Source organism: Trematomus bernacchii, unplaced genomic scaffold (assembly GCF_902827165.1).
Source record: "Trematomus bernacchii unplaced genomic scaffold, fTreBer1.1, whole genome shotgun sequence".
Lineage (NCBI taxonomy): Eukaryota > Metazoa > Chordata > Actinopteri > Perciformes > Nototheniidae > Trematomus > Trematomus bernacchii.
The window spans coordinates 182501-201801 of record NW_022987881.1 but is presented as its reverse complement, the minus strand read 5'-3'; the positions used below and the strand labels follow the sequence as shown (position 1 = coordinate 201801).

Here is a 19301-nt window from a genome sequence, read left to right as displayed (position 1 = left end):
ACAATCCAACGAGCAGCTGCAGACCCTTACATCTGAAAGGCTTTCAAGTATAATTCATATGTGCCATTTTCATCCCCTTCATGCTTCTATGAAGGGGTTTAAATTAATGTTTGAATGTATTGAAGCTCTCAGGAGTCTGCCGTGACTGACAGAAGAAAGCTTTCCCAGCTGAGCGGTGGAAGAGCATCTCAAAAGTCATGGTATATATGGGCAAGCTTTATTCATTATTCTGATGAAAGAAGCAAAGCAGGGATTGAAGCACTCGTGATGTAATAATGTGAATCAACCACTCCAGTATTTGCATAGTGCTGTGTTATCAAAGGCCAAAAGAAGGAACATTCAACGATCCAATTCCTTTACATGGTCTGTTTGGGTTATAATTGTGGTTTAAATATTGAACGCCTTCAAGTGAAGATCAACTATGTACAGCATGGCTTGATCAATAGTAGAGACTAAGCTGAACACTAGTAGCTTTGAACTGTTGAACATTTGTAACTGTGGTTCCTATCAATGTACCAAATGTCTTTTCTTTGTGTCTTCAATACAAATATATGTAAATAAATAAACGATCCATCTCGTGCAGATCCAGAAGCCTTCATGTACCTTTGGTCAGATTATTTCTCATCAGGAATCAGTCTCTTCCAGTTTTCTCTTTCCCGACGACCCCTCTTTCGAGCGGCTCCACCACTGCAGGTCGAACTCTGCCTTGATGTGACAGGGCTGAGGAGACACACACAGATTTATTCATAAGAATTTAAACCAGTCTATGGTTTAAACTCACTCACTCACTCACTCACTCAACATTAATAGTGAACACACACACTTGAATAACATGGTGATCAGGGTTCATACACTTTTTCACCAATGATTTTCAATGACTTTTCCATGACTTCTCCATGACCTTTACCTCATTTTCCATGACCAAAGAAATTACTCTTTCTCAGCGGTACCACTGAAAATGGTTTATTTGAACATGGAACAGGAAAATAAGGTCTGAAACATGTTGTGTATCTAAAACAAATCAAATAGTAGGCTTACTAGCTTCTACACGCTAAAGCAACTAAAATCTCTCACCAGCAAAATACCTCGTCAGTTAAATGCCATTTTACGTTTCATTACTATACGATACAGTATTTATTATCATTATAGTATTACTATTTCGGCAATTAGATAAAATATAAATTATATTTTATGCAACTTTGGTTACATTTCCATGACTTTTCCAAATACTTTGGGAAAAATATTATTTTCCATAACTTTTCCAGGGCCTGGAATTAGCATTTTGAATTTCCATGACTTTTCCAGGTTTTTAATGACCGTAAGAACCCTGGGTGATGTTCTCTAGACTCCACACAGAGCTATATGATGTTTGGTCAGGTACTCTTTAAAACAGCTGGTAGTTATGGGTACTTTTTACTTAAGTACATTTCAAAGCCCATACTTCTGTACTTCTACTTGAGTAAAGGATGTGTGTACTTCTGTCATCTGTGGTTGTGTTATACCTGTCTGGAGGACTTGATCAGGGTCGCAGAGCGCAGACTGGAGTGCCCGCCCGCCCCCCCCCTCCCCCTTCCTCTCCAGCAGGACTCTGGTTCTCGGGATGTGACTCCATGACACCCCGAGACCCGGCTGCACCCCCCCACTGTCGCTGCGTGTCACATGGTTCGTCACCTGCAGACAGATCAGACATCATTACGTTTTAATCTTTCAGAATCAGAATACTTTATTTTGTCTTTGCTTTTGATAGCTTTGTCCCTTCGAGGCATGTCTTGTGATTTGGGGCTATAATAAATGTTGATTTGATCTGTTTATCCCGGGGGGAACTGGATTCTGTGACATTTCTCTTACGTCTTGTTTTGACATAAACACAAGTTATAGTAGGTATCGTAAAATAAGTTTAAGCACCGTTTAAAAGGCTGGATTATCTCATCATGTGTTCTGTTTTATGGTTTAGAATTGATTGTGAGAGACAGCTCAAGCTTTAGAAGAAGGAAATAAATATATAACTCTCTACATTGTCCCACTTCTAATCAGAGGGCCATCAAACAGCCGATCAAATCATCTTCCCCTCACTTTAAATAACTTGATAATGGGAGGTGAGGGAACATTTTCTTTACTTCACGCTCCTTAAACTCGATTAGTGTTATTAGAGATTTTACATAATCACCACCTGCAGTCAAACAGTTGAATGGATTTTTCTTAAACACACATTTAGTGTCAGACATTAGGAACCTTTTGTTTTACCCTGATTTAAAAAGTGAAAAGAGGTGCAGGTTTCAGCAGAGGAAGATGTGAGAGGGTTGCAGAGAGTTGGGATTGACAGGAGATATGCACGGTGCATTTAAAGTAGTGCACATCAAGGACTGTCTCACCAACGCAGCGACGTTAAAGTCCTTCGCCATCGTCTTCAGAGCTCCAGCCACTTGTATCATCAAGGACATGCCTGCAGGCAGGAAGTGAGAGAGTGAGAGAGTGAGTAGAATATACAGCGTCTATACTTTATAAGGACTTTAACAGAAGGAGCTCAGGCTGCAGATATTACTGACATTTACAGTCTCTAATACGTCTATGGGTGACTGACTCTTTTATTACAGACACACTGTATCAGAGCTCCGGGGTGTCGCTCAGATGAGAGGAAATATTACATTTCTTTATTCTTATTATGTGCGCAATAATTACAGAAGAAAATCTTAATGACATGCAAATATGCTAAATCTGACTATACAAAGAAATGCAATGTTAAATATATAATAATAATAATAAAAATATGGGGCTAAAATATATCTCAATGAGACATTTCCTTCCTAGGTTTGAACAGATTGAGTTGTTTCACTACAAACCTAATCTACCTGAAGTGCTTTTGTTCAAACGTTCTATGAGCTGAGATTTTAGCCTTTTTTGTGTTTTTTTTATTTAAACCCTAACCCTAACCCTAACCCCTAACCCTAACCCTAACCCCTAACCCTAACCCTAACAGCCATCACCCCACCATCAAAGTCAAGTACATCATAAATGAACACACAGTCAACTTTCTAGACACCACAGTTTTCTTCCAACCTCTCAACAACACACACAAGAAAATACTCACAAAGGTTTACTTTAAGTCTACAGACACACATTCATTATTACATAAATCCAGTTATCATCCAAAACACACTTTCCCAGGTATCATAAAATCTCAAATCATCCGTTATCACCGCATCTCCACCAAACTGTCTGACTTCCACCATTCCGTCAGGATCCTCTTCCACAGCCTGCAAACAAGAGGCTATTCAAAACGCTTTCTCCGTCACATTAAGGACGCTACCTTGGCCAGCCTCGTCCCCACTCGCTCTCCTCCTCCTGCTCCTGGAGGATATCCACCTCAGGTCACTGACTCGGACCAGTCTCCACTCCCAATACCCCTCTCCACTCCCGACTCCTCCTCCCCCCACCCTAACCAGGGTGTGCATCCTCTCCCTTACCCACACTCCCACCCGGATTTCCCCCACCCGAACCAGGGTCTGCATCCCACCCCCCTCCTCCCTAACCCCAACCCATTGGTACGTGGAGACTGCCCGGACCACTCCCCCACCGACAACCATCCCCCACCTAGCCCTAACCCCAACCACCCCCTACCTGACCCTAACCCCAATCTCAACCCCATGGGACTCATCCCATGTCCACACCCCTCATCCACTGACAAGCCCCCACCTCCGGATCCTAACCCTAACCATCTCCCACCTGACCCTAACCCCAACCGTCAACTCATTCCATTTGTCTCCACCTTCTCCCACACCATCACAGGATTCCACCGGACCATCAAAAATAATTTCTCCCTCCTCCAGTCACAACCCTATTTCTCCAATCACAAGGTCATCTCAGCCTACAGGAAAAATCCTAGCTTACACGACATACTCATACATTCCAAGTTTAGCAGCAACAGAGCCTTACCACATACACAACATAGTCACCGATACGTCAACAGAAAATACATACATAACCAATACAGTGGAGCAGCCTTCCCTGCCCTTGGTTCATTCTCTCTTAGTAACAGCAACATAGTCTACATCATCACATGCAACACCTGCAAAAAACACTACATAGGAGAAACAAAACACACCATACTCACCCGCCTTAAACAACACCTGTACAACATTGGGGAAGGTCGACTCCCAACCCCCCTGGTCACCCATTTCCAACAACACCCGCCAGACCAACTCATCATCTCAGGCCTGGAAACCAATGACCGGTGGACCATCGGGCAGAGGAAGAGGGCAGAAACATCTTGGATCCAGAAACTCGGGACAACCACACCCAGGGGACTCAACGACGTGTAGACCTATCCCCTCTGGATCCCCCCTCTCCTCTGCCCAACAGTCCCAGGGATGATCTGAACTACTCCTCCTCCTTGGTCCATGTACCCCAACACTAACAGACAAACACACTCACAACACCCATCCACAGACCCCTAGGCCAGTGCAACCCAATCCCATACCGGAATCCATAACCCCACTCCTAACCCAAACCTAACCCTAACCCCTAACCCTAAAAACTCCCTTCCTAACCACCCCTCTCCTCTGTGTCTCCCCCCTACAGGCGATGCTGGTCTCCGGTCGGGCTCGGCCGGTCGACGGGTCCCTTCAGACCACACCCAAAATCAGGGAGGGTTCGTGATGAAAGGGACTAAGAGGGTCACATGTACCCATCCACTAACCCACTCTGATCCCTCCCGTGGTCCGTCTCCTGGGCTCCCGTTGCCCGGCCAGCCCTCTCCGGGGCTCAGCTCGTCTCAACACCATGGCTCTGGCTCCAGCTGTGAACCTTATTGGGAACCAGAATCCCTTATATCTGATGACTTTCTGGAACGACAAACCCCTATGATCTCCTCAGCCTATACACATACACAGTTTCCAGAATTGGTGCAAACACCTTAACTCCTATTTTGACCTTATGTCGAATAACACACACACACCCATCCACAGATCCTTCGGCCCGTGCACCTATTCTCAAACCAGAATCCAAAACCCCATCCCTACACAAAACCTAACCCTAACCCTAACCCCTAACCCCTAACCCTCAGGTGTGAAGAACAATCCGCCCAGAGCTCAGACGTCAATTTATTCATGAATAAATTGGTCTACACAGATCAGTGGCGTTTGTTAAACCTGAATACTTCATGAATTAGTTCGTTTAAATAACACACACAGGTTCGGTTCAGGTCCTCTCCTCTCTGTGGTGGTTTTTTATCTGTCTTTAAAACCAAAAGTTCAGAATAAAGTAGATTAAAGTTCATCTGGATTAACTTTAATTATGTTGACTCTCAGGAGGTCAGGCTGCAGCTCCAAGGTTAATAAAACAGATCTATTTATAACTGATATCAGACGAATGAGCTTTCACTCCACAGACTGCTTTTCAGCTGTGAAGATTTATTAAAAAGAGGCTCTATTAATTATGCTTTTGGGGTTTTCCCTTTCCTATACAGTAGTCTCTTATAGGTTTTAGTGCATGTAAATGGTCTGCAAAGGCTAAAATCCCTGTGTTTACTAAGTGACATCACTACGTAACCCTTGCGCTTCTGTTGGCTAGCGCTCCAACACATTGTACGTGATAGGCTAAGGGGCGGGACATCTCTAAGCGGTTGACCAATCACAACAGAGCTGGCCAGCTAACCAATCAGAGCAGACTGGGCTCTGGTTTCAGACAGAGGGTGAAAAGAGGTGCTGCTGCACAGGCAGTATGAGACAACTAAAGAGCTTTTTGAACATTAAAGCATGGAGACATGTAGAGACACTACATACTGATATACACCTGAACATCAGCAGGAGAGGACTCTTTAAAGTAGAGACACTACATACTGATATACACCTGAACATCAGCAGGAGAGGACTCTTTAAAGTAGAGACACTACATACTGATATACACCTGAACATCAGCAGGAGAGGACTCTTTAAAGTAGAGACACTACATACTGATATACACCTGAACATCAGCAGGAGAGGACTCTTTAAAGTAGAGACACTACATACTGATATACACCTGAACATCAGCAGGAGAGGACTCTTTAAAGTAGAGACACTACATACTGATATACACCTGAACATCAGCAGGAGAGGACTCTTTAAAGTAGAGACACTACATACTGATATACACCTGAACATCAGCAGGAGAGGACTCTTTAAAGTAGAGACACTACATACTGATATACACCTGAACATCAGCAGGAGAGGACTCTTTAAAGTAGAGACACTACATACTGATATACACCTGAACATCAGCAGGAGAGGACTCTTTAAAGTAGAGACACTACATACTGATATACACCTGAACATCAGCAGGAGAGGACTCTTTAAAGTAGAGACACTACATACTGATATACACCTGAACATCAGCAGGAGAGGACTCTTTAAATTAGAGACACTACATACTGATATACACCTGAACATCAGCAGGAGAGGACTCTTTAAAGTAGAGACACTACATACTGATATACACCTGAACATCAGCAGGAGAGGACTCTTTAAAGTAGAGACACTACATACTGATATACACCTGAACATCAGCAGGAGAGGACTCTTTAAAGTAGAGACACTACATACTGATACACACCTGAACATCAGCAGGAGAGGACTCTTTAAAGTAGAGACACTACATACTGATATATACCTGAACATCAGCAGGAGAGGACTCTTTAAAGTAGAGACACAACATACTGATAACTATAATAAATATAAGAAGCTCAAAATGATGTTATTATTCAACAATTCTTTGTTGCTTTAATGTGACAGTAAAAAAGTGTTGTTATTTCCCACAACAGGAACTGACGTCTCATGTTTGCCAAATGTATATGAAGCTTGTTTAGATATATGTACAGGTGTGAGTGTAAACACAGCCTCAGGTTTGATGGACTTCAGAGAGAGATATCACCTTCGTTCTGCTTTCCTCCCAGCAGAGGAGAGATAACCGCAGACACCGAGTCCACGATCACCGCCTTCACAGAGCCAGCACACGCCTGGTGGGAACATGTGACAAAATGAGATGAGCTGGATATGCAACGCGTCTACTCGAAGGTTCCTGTTAGAAAAATATCACTAGTCTCCGGCTTGAGCTTCAAAACAGGATCCATGTATGTGTGATCCTCTCCAGAATGGAAGTAGTCATCACATACAGAGCATCAACTAGTTCCTGAACAGTGTCCTTCACATGCTGATATCCAAGAGAGGGAGTTACACAGTCACAAGATGGAGGAATAGAAAGCAGTACATCCTGTCACGTACAAAATTCTCAAAATTCTGACTTTTTCTCAAAATTCTGACTTTTTCTCAAAAATCAAAAAAATCAGACTTTTTCTCAAAAATCAAAAAAATCAGACTTTTTCTCAAAAATCTAAAAAATCAGACTTTTTCTCAAAAATCAAAAAAAAATCTGACTTTTTCTCAAAAATAAAAGAAAAATCTGACTTTTTCTCAAAAATAAAAAAAAATCTGACTACTTCTCAAAAATACAAAAAAAATCTGACTTTTTCTCCAAATCTAAAAAATCAAACTTTTTCTCAAAAATCTAAAAAATCTGACTTTTTCTCAAAAATCTAAAAAATCAGACTTTTTCTCAAAAATAAAAAAAAATCTGACTTTTTCTCCAAATCTAAAAAATCAAACTTTTTCTCAAAAATCGAAAAAATCTGACTTTTTCTCAAAAATCGAAAAAATCAGACTTTTTCTCAAAAATCTAAAAAATCAGACTTTTTCTCAAAAATACAAAAAAAATCTGACTTTTTCTCCAAATCTAAAAAATCAAACTTTTTCTCAAAAATCTAAAAAATCTGACTTTTTCTCAAAAATCTAAAAAATCAGACTTTTTCTCAAAAATAAAAAAAAATCTGACTTTTTCTCCAAATCTAAAAAATCAAACTTTTTCTCAAAAATCTAAAAAATCTGACTTTTTCTCAAAAATCGAAAAAATCTGACTTTTTCTCAAAAATCTAAAAAATCAGACTTTTTCTCAAAAATACAAAAAAAATCTTGACTTTTTCTCCAAATCTAAAAAATCAAACTTTTTCTCAAAAATCTAAAAAATCTGACTTTTTCTCAAAAATCTAAAAAATCAGACTTTTTCTCAAAAATCTAAAAAATCAGACTTTTTCTCAAAGATCTAATCATCTGAATCATCATGTTAATCACATAGCTATCATATGCCTCAAACAGTCCTGATGCTCTTCTAGGTAATCATACATCCTGTCTGTACACAGCTACAGTTGGGATACCTTTGTTATCATGTGTACTCTGATATTGGAAGAGGACATTCAGTATTTTCCCAACAGGATTCTTGGTGTATTTTTAAGCAGTAAAAGTACCAACCTGCTGCAGCCTGCCACTGCGCAGAGCGAACAGACAGTCGAGGAGAGAGAAGATGTTGAACAGGCGGAAGACATGGATCCTCTGAAGAGCCTCCGTCTGTGAAGTGACAGATCCACGTTGTGTTTTTATCACACATCATGTAGTATTAGTGTGAATCTCCATCCTGTCCCCTCACCTGCTCCTCTGGGTTACTGCTCTCCGTCTGCATCATTTGGAGCAGGCGGCTGGCGGTGAGTCCTCCTGTCGTATCGATGAAGATCACACTCTGTTTCAGGTGCAGGGAGACGTGCACCGCCACGCCGAAACACACCTGGAGGAGGACATTTACTTTGGTATGAATGGAAATACTAAGGTACAGAAATACTCAGTTACATGGAACACTCCTGCAGTTAAAACTGCACTCAAGGTGTGAAGTAACTAAGTACATTTACTCAAGTACTGTACTTTATTTCAATGTTTTGCTACTTTGTACTTCTACTCCTCTACATGTCTTTAATACCTTTAGTTACAGATGTGGATGAATGATGTGAAATATAACCAAGTGTTAAATCAGACTTTAGTTCCACCTGGAGTAAATCCACAAGCTACCCTGCAGTATACAAAGTCATTCAAACTAGCTGCACCTTTACCAGCTTTGAGAACACTTTCATGATCAATCATTATAAAACATATCATATATATTATTCTGAAATGGACCAATCTGCACAATGACTACTTTTACTGTCGCTACTTTCACTATATTTTGATGAGAATACTTTTATACTTTCACTTGAGGAACATTTTGAATGCAGGACTTTTACTGTAACAGAGTATTCCTACACTCTGGTACTTCTACTTTTACTCAAGTACAAGATCTGAGTACTTCTACTTTCACTCAAGTACAAGATCTGAGTACTTCTACTTTCACTCAAGAACAAGATCTGAGTACTTCTACTTTTACTCAAGTACAAGATCTGAGTACTTCTACTTTTACTCAAGAACAAGATCTGAGTACTCCTACTTTTACTCAAGTACAAGATCTGAGTACTTCTACTTTTACTCAAGTACAAGATCTGAGTACTTCTAACTTTACTCAAGTACAAGATGTGAGTACTTCTACTTTCACTCAAGAACAAGATCTGAGTACTTCTACTTTTACTCAAGTACAAGATCTGAGTACTTCTACTTTTACTCAAGAACAAGATCTGAGTACTTCTACTTTTACTCAAGTACAAGATCTGAGTACTTCTACTTTTACTCAAGTACAAGATCTGAGTACTTCTACTTTTACTCAAGTACAAGATCTGAGTACTTCTACTTTTACTCAAGTACCAGATCTGAGTACTTCTACTTTTACTCAAGTACAAGATCTGAGTACTTCTACTTTTACTCAAGTACAAGATCTGAGTACTTCTACTTTTACTCAAGTATAAGATCTGAGTAGTTCTACTTTTACTCAAGTACAAGATCTGAGTACTTTTAACTTTACTCAAGTACAAGATGTGAGTACTTCTCCAAACTCTGAGTATACCTACATGTGTCAAAACATGACAATAAAAAAGCTCTTTGGGTTAACAGCAGGATCTTAATCAGCAAAAGGAGGCAGTTATCTTTTACATCATATCATTGTGAATTATAAAAAGACTGGTATACTCTTGTTGTTTTAAATGAAAATAAAGAGCGTTATGAAGGAAGGAAGAAGTATTCTGATCTTGTACTTCAGTGAAAATACAAATACTACAGTGTAGAAATACTGTATCGGTTATAAGTCCTGCATTCAAAATGTTACTTAAGTAAAAGTAGAAAAGTAAAAGCATCAAAATACACTTAAACTACCAAAAGTAGAAGTATTAGTGCAGTGTTTTAGAATACTATAAATACCACTATTATAATTTAAGATGCAGTAATGTGTTCATTTCTTCAGTGTTGCATATGGTAAAGGTGGGATTTATTTTATATATTGCTTTGTAGTTTAACCTATAACAAAATATCGTAATCAAAATATTAATTTATTTATATTTTGTGCTAATAACTTTAATCTGCGAAGAAAAGCGGTTAAATAAATCTAGTAGAGAAAACGAGAACAGCACTGGCATACAGAATGAACTCGCTAATCAGAAAATACTCAAATGAAGTACAAGTACCTCAAATCATAAATACAATACTTCAGTAAATATGCAAAGTCAGATTCCTCCACTGCCTCGGAGACATGCCTGGTGTTCGGGGGACGGTTACATAAAGCATGGATAATGTGTGTTAGCTAAACCATAACGATTGTTTATGGTGTTTTATTGCAGGACTGGAGACGAGGGAATACTCAAAGAGGAAAATCATGAGGCTGAAACGCAGCGATGAAGAGGAAGAGGAAGGTAGGAAATGTTCACCTGAGATTTCCCGCTCCCCGGGCCTCCTGACAGCTCCGTTATCTCTCCGGTGAACAAGCCCGAATCCAGCAGTTTATCTAGGCTGCGAGAAACAATTCATTACTCACTCCCGCCATAATAAATCACACACACACACACACACACACACACACACACACACACACACACACACACACACACACACACACACACACACACACACACACACACACACACACACACACACACACACACACACACACACACACACACACACACACACACACACACACACACACACACACACACACACACACACACACACACACACACACACACACACACACACACACACACACACACACACACACACACGTTAGGATGTTTGGACAATTACTAAATCCAGCTGCTGCTTTTATGGTTTCTTATCGAGCTTTGCCACAGGCTGACTGTTTCAAGATTAATTAATCAAAAAGACTTTGATTATACTCTGTGCATTTGTGTGCTAGTCTGTGTGTGTGTGTGTGTGCGTGTGTGTGTGTGTGTGTGTGTGTGTGTGTGTGTGTGTGTGTGTGTGTGGGATTGTTTGTTGGTTACAAGTCTAATATAATAATAATACGTTCATTTGGTATAGCACCTTTCACAGAAATACAATTCACAACGTGCTTCACAAGAAAGAACAAAAGTTCAAATGAAGACCACAGAAACATGAATACAACAACAACAACAACACGAGGCAGACATGTAAGGTCAACATAACAACACAACACAGACCACGTGGAGTCCTGAAAGGAACAAACATAAGAGCACATCACACACATCTCAAGCCAATGTAAAAAGATGGGTCTTCAGTTGTTTTTGAAAAGCTTCTAGAGAGACTGCAGAGCGGATGTCTATAATGCAATGTCTGTAAAGGGTGTGCACACTAAAGAACTATATCCCAACTGTGTATACACCACCAAAGAAGAAAGTACAAAACAACACTACATTCTTGCTTTGTTTATGTATTAGCTGTTGTAATCAAGAGACAATGAATTGAATTAAATAATCGACACATGTTCTATTATACAGAGTTGTGAGGGTTATGTAAAGTTAAAAGACTCCTCCAAACCCCAAGATTACTTCACACAAAGCAGGTATCTTTTTTATTGCGTCAAGGTTCTGGATCTTTAGCTAAAGTTATTGATTCTCCGACTCATGCTCCCGAGGTTAATAATGTCTGTTGACGCTGAGATACAAATCCTCTGTCTACGCTCTCTTTTACAACACCCTGCTGGATTCATTCCCATTTAAAGTGGACCTATCATGCTATATTTGAATAATATAGTGTAGGACCATACCTATATAAGGCATATTTATACTTTTTTCTTTTCAAAATACCAAACAGATCATGCATTTTAGCCATGCCTCATTTTGCTCAATTTGACATTTTATAGCCCTGTTTTAGCAAGGGCAGATTCAGTGAGAACAGCACCACCTACAGGCCTGGCATATGTACTACAGCGTCTCCAGCACTTTTGAACGGCAATGGCCGTGGCTGTCTCCTCCTGATTGGTGGAGTTGGCCCAATAGCCGTAGCGCCCACCGTCCTGACGTCAGGACAGTGTTCAAATCTGGATCAGTTTTTATCAGATCCGTTGCAGCCCCTTTTTTAGAGATTTGGGTATGGAGGAAAATAGAGAGGGTTGTGTTTTCTGACACTTGGTGAGTTCCCTGGAACACCGGGGACACATATTCATGTAGAAAAGACATACAAAAGTGCATTTTGCATGATAGGTCCCCTTTAAATCATCCATTATTTTACCTATTTCTTATAGTATTACATGCTGAGGACAATTACCAAAGAACTGTCCTGCCAGGAGAATAAGAAACAACTAATCACACTTTAGCAGGAACAAACTAAGATGGATATTTATCTCTTCACTGCGTTAAGTAGAGTCTGTTATGAGGCTTTCTAACCTTGTCACTCTTGCTACGATTCTTTGTTACCGTAGAGAGAAATCTTCGCTGTACTCCGTATTCTTACTTCTTTATACTTGACCTCTCCACCTCAGAGTGTCGGCTCTTTTCATGAGCTCACAAAGCAAAGAACTTAAGTAATAAATCACCAGCGCTCCATTCAGTCCCTGCTGTGAGCAGAGGTTAATGGTGGCGCTACCTTCGCCTTATTTGACAAATCTGATTAAATGTTGTGAACAATGGTTCTGCCAAGCAGGTGCAAAATGTGTTTTAATGCCTGTTCAGTCTTCACACCGTGTTAGCGTGGAATACAAGAGGAATAAAAGCTCCAGCCTCTCTGAGAGCAGCTGGATCCATCGTGACGTCGATGGAAAACAGAAGACGCAGAAACATCATAATTACACTTGCAGCTGTAGATCAGTGCATACATCGGAGTTGTTTGCAGTGACAGGTGAAATGCATGCTGGGAGTTTTGCTCACAGTGTTTAGCAAAGACTTTAAGAGATAGATGTATTCCTCCTGTGATTGTTTGGCATCATTATGGAATGTCAGGGGGGAAAAGTGGAAAAAAAGTTAAATTCCCATGTCATAGCATTTTAACACTATAACAACATTGATTTATGACATTTTGATACCATTTAAGGCCTTATTATTTATTAGTATTATACATTTTATGCCTTTTAAGCCTGGTTAAGGATGCATGGTAACCCTGTTATTGGTCTGAGCTTCGGCCGGGTATCAAACCTAAATACTTGTGAGTGCTGACCTCGATATGTCCAAAGCACAGAGACACAAAAACTGCTGAGCTGTCATCGGCAACACACACATACTTTTTTAAAGCAGTGGTGGGTAGAGTGTTTAAAATGTTGAAAAACTCCCTGAAGGCAATTCCCATGCTCTGCAAAAACAGGAGAAATATCCAATATCTGCGGCTGTCGAAGGACTCGGACATTTTTGGAGCGAGTTTTGCAAGATACTTTCTGTGTTGGAACAGTGTTAGCAAACTTAGGCGGCGCTGGATAAGTTAAATAATCTATGCTGGTTTCTCAATGAATAACTACCCTAGCTTTATGTGATAGTTTACTTAGTGTACTATATTTCAGAAAAGCTCTTATTGCGTCTGTAGGCAGTAGGGCTGTGCGATTATGGCAAAAATCATAATCACGATTATTTTGGTCAATAATTGATATCACGATTATTAAAAACGATTATCCATTTACTTTGAAAACATCCATATATTGAAAAAAAAAAATGTGAACAGTATGTTTTTAACAGTTGATTACCCTGAACTTTAAGTATAATTCAACTGAAAGAAAAAAAAGAAAAAAAAAAGAAATTACATTTTTTTTTTTTTTTAATAAAAATAATAATCGTTTTATTTCGATTACATTGTTTTCGTAATTGTTGCAAGCCAAAATCGTAATCGAGATTAAAATAGGATTAATTGCACAGCCCTAGTAGGCAGTAAAAACAAGTTGTGAGTGGCTGAATACGGGAATCACTTTGACGAGCTCAAACTAAACCGCTCCACTTCTTCCGTTCGTTTGACCATTTATTTATTGCATGAAAAAACTGGCAAAATGACAACACGTCCCAATACCAGAAGCCTTGAATGCTATGGCGAGTGCAAGCAGGAGTGTAATGGATATTGGCGAGGGAAAAATTGCGATATAATTGCAGTCAAGAGAAAATGTTACCGTTTGATATTTTAGAATAAACCACCACTAACTACCATGCTGTAGCGCACACCCACAACCAATAATGAGTGAAAAACACCACATCATTAAAATGAAAAAACACAGAGACTTTACATGTGTCTCTCTCCGTACAGTTACAACAACATAAACACTCAATGAATGTTGATTTATTTGGTCTAAATGCATGTTTTCCATTAGCCCCTGTCCTTTAAACACGAGTGTTTTCTTCCCCCTTTTATTTCCATCTCCACCGCAGCAGTGTTTGTCGTCGCGTTGCTTTACCAATCTGCTCTTTCACCACTGCAATATTTAGATGTGTCTGTGTTGACGCTCAGTGATCTGTGTATTCTGCGGAATCTCATCATCTCGTCGTGCACGTGTGATGATGGATGTGACAGACGCTCAATCTGCACGGACGAGGACTCCTTCAGCTGAAGGTGAAGCTGGGAGCCTGCACTTTGTTAAGAGTGCTTCTCATCAGCCTCAGCCTGATTGTGAAGGAGGTGGAAACGCCAGCATTTTTCTGCCTACTCCAACGTGCACTGTGGAAATATTCAGAAGCGTTCAAAAGAAAGACAACGATTGTCCTTGGAAATGATTGGAGAGAGGTTGGAGAGAGCTGAGGCTGAATCGAATCACTTGAACACATCCAAACATGTTGAAAGAAGCATGTGTGTGGCATTGTTTCATTATACTATCAGAATATGATGAATACTATTTATTAGTCAATGTATTGAACATGTCAGAAACAAAACATACAACAATAATAATACAATTATAGCAAAGAGAAGCAAAAAAAATGAAAATGTTCAAGGTACAAAAAAACAAAAAAAATCTCAAATAGTTTCTGTCATTGTTACGTGCCGCAGTTGGTGCTTGTGTGTGCATTTGTGTGTGTCTCTCTCTCTCTCCCTGATTGTCTCCAGGTGCAGCCTCTCCCCCAGGTGCTCCCAATCCCCAATCAGGGCCTCCATATAGGACCTGAGGAAGGCTGCAGTCACTGGGTGTTTCTCAATGGCGAGTACGCTTGCTTGGTAGCACATGTCTGCCGAGCATCTTGCTTCAGAAGCGAGTCAAGAATCCTTCCTGGCATTCGGAAAACGAAGAGTGGAACAGGCTAGCAAGTGTGCAGGAGTGCGTCATATGAGAGGCCCCGCCTCTTACATCTTCCGCCACAGATTTGGGGAAATTGGTCCGTGCGCAAAGCATTGTGGGGATTTTAAGACCGCGAAGTCTACTCATGTGCAGCCTCGATATTTCTCCAAACGGAGTACGCCAGGCTCGGTAGATTTCCAAGTATGCTGGAGATTGGAACAGTACTTCGGCGGCACTCGATGACGTAGTATGCTTGAAATAGTGGCTCTGAAGCAGCTTTACTCGCGATTGAGAAACACCCTCTGTCTCTGTGTGAGGCCTGTGTTCTTGTGAAGTGTTAGGAGATGTGCTCCAGTTTGTTCGTGTATTGTTTTATTTTGGTTTGCTTTGCAAGTTGGCTGGTGAGCCCTTTTTCTTTATCCATTAAAACCTCACTTTGTGGCTTTATATCTCAGTTTCCTCTCCTTTTTTCTCTCTCCTGGTTATTTCATATGTTGTTACTTCCCTCTGGTTCCCCTAGCCCAGTAGGGAACGTAACATGGGGGCTCGTCCGGTCTTTGAGACAAAGAGTGAGTATTTGTTTGTTGTTTAGTGTGATTGTGTTTGGTGGTGAGCAGTAGTGTGTAGCATTGGCTGAAGTCTCTTACGGACCGTCCACACAGCAGCGTTAAAAAAATCTTGGAGGTGGGCGTATCTGAAGCTTGGGGATTTTTTGCGAGCAAGGCACCAACAACCAATCACATGAATCTCCCGCCCTCGACATACGAAGCAAAACAGTTTGAAGTAAACTGGATATAAACTCCCCAAACAGGCGAAAACCTACCACTGTCTCTGCCACCTCCCTCCATGCCTGGCTCCTCCGGTTTGTATCCCGGTAGGTAAATAGGGACTGGTCATAAAGCACCGGGTGATTCCCTACCGCTAATTTCTCCTCCATGTTTTGGAATATGAGGAAATGACCTGCGGTATGTCTCTCCCAGCATACACGCCGTTTGATTGGCTAGAGCTTGAACGGTCAGATTTGCGTACACGGGATTTGATTGGCTGACGCTTCCACCTCAGCCTCAAAAGTTGAACATTGTTCAACTTTGAATCCTGAAAATCCTGAAAATCTCCGCTCGCCTGCCCACAATGCAGTTCGGCGAAAAGTGAGGGAAAGTGACGTCACCCCATTCAAAGTGAATGGGCAGAAGCGTTTCAAGATTTTTTTAACGCTGCTGTGTAGACGCACCGTTACTGTTGAACAGCTTCCTCAGTTTAGACAGGGGGGTGTCTAGCTGGGCTGAATCAGTCTTTCCTTCAGGCACTCATTTATTATTTTGCCTTTTATTTTCGGGGTAATCCTGGGTGGGGATGTAGTCCCTGTTGGGGGCAGGCGTTTCAGGGTTTCGGCCGCTGATGTTTGCCTTTAAAGTCGCCTCGAGCCCGGCCCGCTCCAGAAGATAGGTAGGTAAGTTGTGGTAGGCAGGATCTGGGGAAGCTTGTTATTTGGAAGACTAGCGTGAATGTTTGTGTAGCATCAGATATATTTGCCTGTTGAGTGAGGTGATCTAATTGTAGCTGGCGAGTAGTTGCAAATTAGTTTGTGTTTAGTATGGCCTCCCTTGTGTTGGGTGAGTCCTCTCATACTGGTTCTAAATTAGATGCCAGGTTGAAAGTGAGGTTAGCTCGTCTCCAGTGGGAGAAGGAGGAGCGTGAGCGAGAGTTTCAGCTCAGGAGGGAGCTGGAGATCAGAAAGTTGGATGCAGACACAGCTTTCAGGATGCGTCAGCTAGAGCTGCAGACAGGTTCAGTGGGGTTCTCTTCGGGTACACAACCATTGTCAGGTTCTGATGCTCCTTTTGATGTTGGTAACATCATTCAGCTGGTTCCAGTATTTCGTGAGTCTGAAGTTGAGTCATACTTTGTTGTGTTTGAGCGCATTGCTGCTGCTTTGCACTGGCCCAAAGATGTGTGGGCCATACTGTTACAGTGCAAGTTAGTTGGTAAAGCTCAGATGGTTTGCTCTTCTCTTCCTGTTGAAGATTGTATTGTGTACGAAAAAGTTAAATGCGCTATTCTCAAAGTGTATGAGCTTGAGCCTGAGGCTTATAGACAGCGTTTTCGTGGCCTAAAGAAAACACCTGGCCAAACTTTTGTAGACTTTGCAATGGAGAAGAGCAAGCTATTCAACGGATGGTGTAAGGCATCAAAGGCTGACGACTTAACTTCAGTTTGTGATCTCATAGTGCTGGAGGAGTTTAAAAACTGTGTCCCAGAACATACTGTTGTTATTTTAAATGAACGAAAAATAACCTCCTTGCAGCAGGCTGCCACCATGGCGGATGAGCTGGTGTTAATGCACAGTGGTGTTTTGGCTCAGAGCGATTCTCCTCATCGTGTTGGTTTCCGGAAAGCTTGTAACAGGCGTGCCACACATGCTCACTCTGTTTCTCTTCCAGGACCCAAGGAAAAGAGATTGTGTTTCTTTTGTCTTGACCCTGGTCATCTAGTGGCAGAGTGTGTAGCTCGGAAGAAGCAGGTGGCAGCTTCCAAGCGGTCTGTGGAAAAGCCAAGAGACCAGCACCCAGTTGCAATGCGACAGAGTGGTGAGTTGCAGTTAAGTTCTGCGTCCGTCTGTGACAGTGCTGTGGGTGTTCCCGTTTCTGAAGCGGTGGCTGTGGACCTGGCTCAGAGCAATGGGGATCTGTGTTCAGTGAGTGATGTGTGTATTCCATGTGATGTGTGTGTTGCTCCGGTGTTGGCTGCTTGTGGGCAGTATAACGTGTGTTTTATGGGGGGGGAGTGTTGCGTGCCGCAGTTGGTGCTCGTGTGTGTCCCCCTTTCCCCCTGATTGTCTCCAGGTGCAGCCTCTCCCCCAGGTGCTCCCAATCCCCAATCACGGCCTCCATATAGGACCTGAGGAAGGCTGCAGTCGCTCTCTCCTTCTCCTCTGGCAGCATGTCTCTGTCTCTGTGTGAGGCCTGTGTTTTTGTGAAGTGTTAGGAGATGTGCTCCAGTTTGTTCGTGTATTGTTTTATTTTGGTTTGCTTTGCAAGTTGGCTGGTGAGCCCTTTTTCTTTATCCATTAAAACCTCACTTTGTGGCTTTATATCTCAGTTTCCTCTCTCCTGGTTATTTCATATGTTGTTACTTCCCTCTGGTTCCCCTAGCCCAGTAGGGAACGTAACAGTCATGTTCAACAGGGGCAAGAAGAAGCTTAACAACGTTTCTGGTCCCCCCTCTAGCGTACATTGTTCATGAAAATAAAAGATTAAGTCATCAGCATCCGTGATGTATTGGATTCATTGTTTTAAACAAATCATTCATTTTGTACAAAACCTAAAAGAAATATCATTACAGTTATTCCACAGATCCACACCTTTTGTTGAGATGCAATGAAGTTTGGAATTTACAATACTACGAGATGAACAAGCTGCTGACTGCTATAAACACTATCAGGCCTTACCGTTCATCCTGTTAAGAATCACCTCAGAGGACAGGAGAATGATAAGGTTTGTTTTTGTCGCTTTCTTTATCTCATACTGTTTGACACTCGTTAGTATTATAAACAAGTGCCATTTATTATGTATTATTAATAATTACTTTTCCATATTAGGAATACTTGGAGCTGTGGTAGAGGTTTATGAAATGCATTGGTTTTCTGCTGCAAAAAATCAAATGCTTCTTGGTATAAAGGTCTCCTATCATGCAAAATGCACTTTTTGATGTCTTCTCTACATCAACATGTGTCCCCGGTGTGTCAACTCACGCAGCGTCAGAAAATAAACCCCTCTCTCTTTTCCTCCGTACCCAAATCTCTAAAAACGGGGGAACAACGGAGCTGATCCAGATTTGCGTCCGATATGACGTAATATCTGAAATGTGGACCC

The 19301-nt window shown here is 41.3% G+C and overlaps 1 protein-coding gene across 1 annotated transcript in view; it reads right to left on the bottom strand.

Moving 5' to 3' along the window:
* Window positions 1-19301, bottom strand: part of rad51d (RAD51 paralog D) — a 38128-nt gene that overhangs the window by 2249 nt on the left and 16578 nt on the right. Inside the window, 8 exon segments of the mRNA XM_034114153.1 lie at window positions 604-720; window positions 1503-1562; window positions 1564-1671; window positions 2373-2443; window positions 6907-6991; window positions 8337-8432; window positions 8512-8646; window positions 10700-10781. Of these exon segments, the coding sequence (XP_033970044.1) occupies window positions 625-720; window positions 1503-1562; window positions 1564-1671; window positions 2373-2443; window positions 6907-6991; window positions 8337-8432; window positions 8512-8646; window positions 10700-10781 (733 nt within the window). The 3' untranslated portion in view covers window positions 604-624.